We start from the raw sequence: 6,283 nt of genomic DNA, 5'->3' as shown, positions 1-6,283 counted from the left end.
GAGCGGCACCAGCAGCTATCTCCCCGTGCGTAAAGGCACAATGAAAGCCCTGGACTTCAAAATTTACGGCTCAAGCCCTCGGGCTACTTCTACACTCACCTGGCCTCTGCTCGCTCAATGGACGGTGGCTAGGCTTCTTAAATGTTTAATTTTTAAAGTGGACTGCTTAGCTTGGACTTTGTGGTCCACTTGTGCTTGTTTGATAAAACACCTCATAATGACTTAGCACACCTTACACAGCCAGATATGATTTGTCCCTTCATATCAGTTTTTTTTTTCCCTCATTTTTCCTCTGTAGGCAGATTTGAGTCTGGAGAGTACCCGTATTTCACTCAGCTTAGGTGGAATATCGTACTGTGCAGTATCAAGCTGGAGGAGGCCTTAAGATCCCGCTTCCCAGATACAGACCCAACAGAGACACTAGTTTACTTGTGTCTTGCATACATTATGCAGCAATTCATCATTCAGCTAGCATTTAAACCATGGCAATGCATTGTAATGTCTTTCTGAAAGAAAGCATCTCGTAGCAGTAAGAAAAATCAGTTCTGTCTTATTTTAGCAAGCATTTTAATATGCCGTATGAAATATTATCAGCGTGGTCTATGTAAGATACTTAGTCTATCCTGTCTCTTTCTACCGCTCTTTAGCTCAGGCACATATATGCTACAAAAACAAGGATTCAAACATTTACATAGTAGCCCATAGCACTATATCATACATTCAAACAGCGACCTAGGTGTGTTAAGCCTCATATCTCCAGCGCCACACTGCGCCGCACTGATCTCCATCTTTCCATATTTCCCCCTAGTCCTGATTAAGACATATGTCTCCGCGGCGAAGGGGCGCGTGCTGTGGGGCTTAATTATTTGTCGATCCGCGCAGATGAGTCGAGATGCAATTAGAGGTTAATTGCGAATGAAATCCGGAGCGTGGCGCAGTGCTTTAGCGGGGCCGATCACAATTAACTCATCCGCTCGTATTGCTCCATTTTTTCCTCTTCTCTCTCTCTCTCTCTCTCTCTCTCTCTTTCTCTCTTCCGGTGGAAATGTGAATTGATTTTATTGCCAGATATAACGGCATTCAGTTCATCGCTTGCGAATAGGTCAAAAGCGAAAAGGGCACGGAAGGAATCGAAGGACGGCGGTGTTGTCCCAGCGCGGCCGCCAGATCAATACGCGGTTACTTGAACGAATGTTCTTAAACCTTATTTCACTTTACGTAAAGAGATGTCCGTAACTCCTGTTTATTAAAAAAAAAAAGTAGTAGAAGAAAAAAGAATCTTAATTCCCTGCCTGTATCAATTTAAAAATCGGTCCACTGTTAGCTATTTGGTGTATGGAGCATGTATTTAGCCTTCACGTTCAAAGGTGTCTTTAAAAAAGCCTAGTGTTTATATATGCACTCTTACACCGCTTGTTTAACGGTGCACAAGATCCCCGCTCTCTCCAAATTATGCAATTATATTCAGATATGGTTTAGTGGCTATATGTTACTTTGATACTTATCATGTTATCTAAAGTTATAGACTTTTTAAATGTAGTCGTATTTGCACCAATCCTTTATTTCGAAACTATTTTGTTTGCACCCTTTAAACCATGAAGGTTTTGTAGTTTGGTCAACGATATTCAAAAAAGAGCACTTCACTATCGATGTCAGACGCGTGATGCGGCAATGTAAATTTCTTTACTAATACAGTTGTTTTAATTCTCTGCGCAGGCGCATTCTTATATGTCAGTCTTCACACATAAAACACCATGTAATGTAGACTGCGTTACGTCCTTGTTTGCTTTTAAATTTGAATACTTGAGCTTTGAACACCTCGACTCTCGCCATAGTCACAATATCAAAACAGAAGTTCCAGGTAACTGTTTTCTCAGTGAAACAGCGCTTTCGTGAGCTCCACTTCTCTGTATTCTTAAGCCATGCAGGTGTCGCTAGGGGGCGGGTCAAGGCTTTTCTGGTGCAGCCTGCACTCGTTCACGGTCCCGCAAACGAGAGGTTTGCTGGAGCAAATGCAAATATCCCGGCACGGTCTGTTCCCATTGGTCCACTGTGTACTCCGGGTGGGAGGGGTTAAGCGACCGTGTGTATAAATAAACTCGTACAGCGCCCTGTTCGCTACTTCAGTGTCACTGCGTGGTAGTGGTGGGATGCAGAGTACAAGTCGTAAAAGAAAACAAAAGGTGATTACAGGGAGCTACAATTTCATACCCAAAAAAAGTATAACAAAGGTACCCCAACACAGAAGAGAAGCCACGCAGTTACAACAGGATATCTACTGACAGATTCTAGTGGCGTAATGCGGGCTGTTATTGGGGAGTCCCATCGCTGGAACTTACTGTGATTTTTATGTGTGTTCTGGCTGTGTTTCTTGGCGACTTTCTGAACTGAATCATTCCACTGGACCCAAGTGGCAAAGTCTTATGTTCAGTCAAGTTTGACGTGCCGTGCTGTTTGTGACTGTTCTGTACGAGCGAGGAAAGGTTCTGGCCCTGTCCCGATGAACTAAATCTCTTCGCGATTGTTGCTTTGAGGTTTGTGCAAGGACTAAAGCGCAGTGACGAATAAGGATAACTGAAAGTGACAAAAGAGTAAAGAAAGACGAATGTTTCTGATATTTTTCCCAATAAGGACGGTTTGGCAGAAGGCACAAAACAGGACTGAGGTGAAGCGAGGACAAAACAGGTTGGTGGTTCTGAAGTTTCGAGTTTCTGCCGTCCTGGCCAGTGATATTAAAGTGTGCGTTTGACCAGGAGAACTTGTCATCAAGAAGAGCGCAGAGGCTAACTGGCAGGTGTACAAGTTCATTTACATGCGTAGTCTACGTATATAAATAGAAGCCGTTTTTTAGGACTAATCCGACTGTAGCGTTACACCGGCCCTCTCATATGTATTAAACGCACCACTTTCGTTGTGTCTTATCGGAGACGACTGTCCCAGTGCAACCCACCCGAGTCGCTTTGGCTGTAAGGGTAGGTGTCGTCGCATGGACTGACATGGCTACTGATCTCGCCATGAGCGCCGAGTTGCCTAACAGCCCCTTGGCCATAGAGTATGTGAACGATTTCGACCTCATGAAGTTTGAAGTTAAAAAAGAGCCCCCCGAGTCAGATCGCTACTGCCACCGCCTGCCGCCGGGTTCCTTATCCTCCACCCCTATCAGCACACCGTGCTCCTCTGTGCCTTCATCGCCCAGTTTTTGTGCGCCTAGTCCGGGGGCGCAGCCGGGCCAAAATCTCGGCAATGGCATAAATAACAACAACAACAACAACAACAGCGGTGGAAACGGCAACAACAATCAGGGCGTCTCTGGCAAGCCACAGCTGGAAGACCTTTACTGGATCCCGAACTACCAGCACCACATTAACCCAGAGGCCCTGAACCTGACCCCGGAGGACGCGGTCGAAGCGCTCATCGGCAACGCACACCATCACCACAGCCATCACCACCATCAACCCTACGACAGCTTCCGCGGCCAGCAGTATGTCGGTGAGGACCTGTCGACGGCCTCGGGCGGCCATCACCATCCTGCGCACCACCACCACCACCACCACCACCACGGCCATCACGCGCACGCGCGTCTCGAGGACCGCTTCTCCGACGAGCAGCTGGTCAGCATGACGGTGCGCGAGCTCAACCGGCAGCTGCGAGGCTTCAGCAAGGAAGAGGTGATCCGCCTCAAGCAGAAACGACGGACCCTGAAGAACCGGGGCTATGCGCAGTCGTGCCGCTACAAACGCGTGCAGCAACGGCACATGCTCGAGACCGAGAAGTGCACGCTTCAGAATCAGGTGGAGCAGCTCAAGCAGGACATCGCGCGCCTGGCCAAGGAGCGGGATCTGTACAAAGAGAAGTACGAGAAGCTCGCGAGCCGAACCTACAGTGGGGGGGGCGGTGGCAACAGTCGGGACCCGTCCAGCGGCAATCACGGCAAAAGCTCTTCAGCGGAATTCTTCATGTGAGAATCACGCATGTCGTGGACTTTTCCCTGTACACCAACGTGTTCATTTTTTAAAAACTTTTATTTTTATCTCTTCGAGTGTGCGCCTTTATTTACAGCGCCTGCTTTTCAGAAAGGCTAGATCCACTTTGAACTTGTACTATGATTACATATAGCTAGGCCTACATATTTAAATAATGAATCATGCACACGCCATAGTTTGTGCGTATACATTCACATGTAGTGTCTGTGCGCATATATTAAGATATTGCTCCATAAGTCTTAATGGGTAGTGTGCTGTTATAGAATCTGTGAACAGACCTCTCCTCCGAACTAAACATGGGATCACCTATCACCTTCAGACGAAAATCCTTGCTTTTCTGATTCAGTAGTTTAGCGTAGTGCTTTTTAAAAATAATATGTCTTCAGAGTCACTCAAACAAACCAACTATGTGTTAAGACTGTACTATTGTTCTCAGACATTTTAACGCCACAGGTCAATTTTGCTTGTCTTAATGGATCGACAGCACGAGTCTTAAAGTCATGAGGAAACTTATGAAACTGACTTTTTTGATCGGACTAAAGAAGAATGCAAGCATTGAATGAAGGGAAATAGCAATACTTCGTCGTCTTTCTACAAATCTTTGACAGTGTGTAACTTCAGAGCAACTCATGAACTTCAAAGGAACGTATGAGCATTGCAAGTCAACGTACCCTCAACCCTGCATGCGGGACATGTATGGTATTTCAAAATCGCCAAGTCCTTTGTATCTTCCCAAGACACCCGGATGAAAAGCATGGCCCTTTTTCACCCTACACTTTCCTCCTTACCTCTTTCTTCTACTCTATAAACATGGTCTAATTATGCGTCAGTGTAACTTCCTATACTGTAGTGAAGATGCAAGCACCTGCAGCATACACGCGGTAGTTCAAGAGTTCAGGAAAGTTACAGAAAATAATTGCGGCTAACCCAACAACTTCATTCGGTTTTTCTAATCATCAGACTAACGAAATAATGACACCCAAACGAACTGATTCAGATTTTAGTTATTTATTCTCACATGTAAATATGTAGAGATGAGTTAGCGTGTTAATTTAAATTACTTTATAAAGTCCTTTTCTGCTTGTTTATTTAAAACGTCTTAATACAATGTTTGTATGTATAAGCATGCAAATGATCAGCGATATTCTATTCCTATCGAACATGTTCAATATAAAAAAGAGACGTCTGCGGTACCATAACAAGAATAATTGGGAATAACCCGAAATCTATATTTATCGAATGTGATATTGGTACTTGATCTAGAATCTCAACAGGGACTTCAGTCGCTGCTATATATCTATGCATCAAATTATTCCAAAAGAAATGAACAAACTCAGATTACCCTGTGAATTTTGTTTTTCAATGCAATACCACACGAATAGAAAACCTGTATCGATGTTAGATGTGATAGTTTAAAAACATTCGCCATCTTTAAGAGGAAAATGATTTAATGCACAGTAGCCATGCTTGACATAATTAAGAGTTTTCAACAAAATTAATGGGGTGGTTCATTTACAAGATATGGAGATTACTGAATTATTTCATTATGACAAAACAGTGCTTTGTCAAATTTCATGCATTGTTGGTTAGCTACCTGAACTGACATGCTACGCTGTTGAAAAGAATATCCTTATCGAGCTCATTACTTATCCTATAGCTGTCATTACCTTAATTGCTAAAAGACCGAATCGTTACAGTTATTTGAGGACGTAGTTGCCAGGTAGTTGGCAAAGTTTTAGAAGGTTAATAAAGTTGCGCTCATTTGGCAAATCTTCAGATTTTCTTTTGAAAATTAAGGATTACAAACCATCCAGGTACTTTTATTTAAAAAAATAGCGCCGATATTAGTAGTCTATGGAAAATGATATAGGCCTATCTCATTTCAGTTCGCTTCACACTTCCAGCTAAAATTCAATAACCTGTTTTACACACATAACTATGACTTTTCTTACATGGTGCCTCCACTTATTGCTTTATTTGAATTTTATTTAAATTGGTTAGCCGGAACCCTCTTTAAATTCCCGATTAAATTATAACGCAGTTTTGCTCGCTCTCTTTACATTGGTTTAACAAGAGGCATAGGGGCTTGAGATTACGTAACCTCATGAGCGAGATGGTATACGCCTATCTGCGCTGTTCTGTATGTGTAAAAACTGTACATATGATTTCTATATATTTATTCGAGAAACATTTAATGTCCTTACGTGTCAATACGTTTAAATTAAAATGTTTCTGAATGGAATGTTGTTCAGAATATTGTTTTCATAATGTTTAATAAAAAGTTCTGTCAAACGTTTTTT

General features: G+C 43.1%; 1 protein-coding gene across 1 annotated transcript; it reads left to right on the top strand.

Annotated features, from left to right (window-relative positions):
- Window positions 1-2,141: 2,141 nt before the first annotated feature.
- mafaa (v-maf avian musculoaponeurotic fibrosarcoma oncogene homolog Aa) lies at window positions 2,142-6,262 on the top strand. The gene has a single exon (XM_027026695.2). It carries the CDS (start codon window positions 2,997-2,999, stop codon window positions 3,960-3,962), a length of 966 nt encoding a protein of 321 aa, XP_026882496.2. The 5' UTR covers window positions 2,142-2,996; the 3' UTR covers window positions 3,963-6,262.
- The last annotated feature ends 21 nt before the right edge of the window (window positions 6,263-6,283 follow it).

This window comes from Electrophorus electricus, chromosome 3, assembly GCF_013358815.1.
Source record: "Electrophorus electricus isolate fEleEle1 chromosome 3, fEleEle1.pri, whole genome shotgun sequence".
Taxonomy (NCBI): Eukaryota; Metazoa; Chordata; class Actinopteri; order Gymnotiformes; family Gymnotidae; genus Electrophorus; species Electrophorus electricus.
This window is presented reverse-complemented; position numbering and strand designations above follow the sequence as displayed.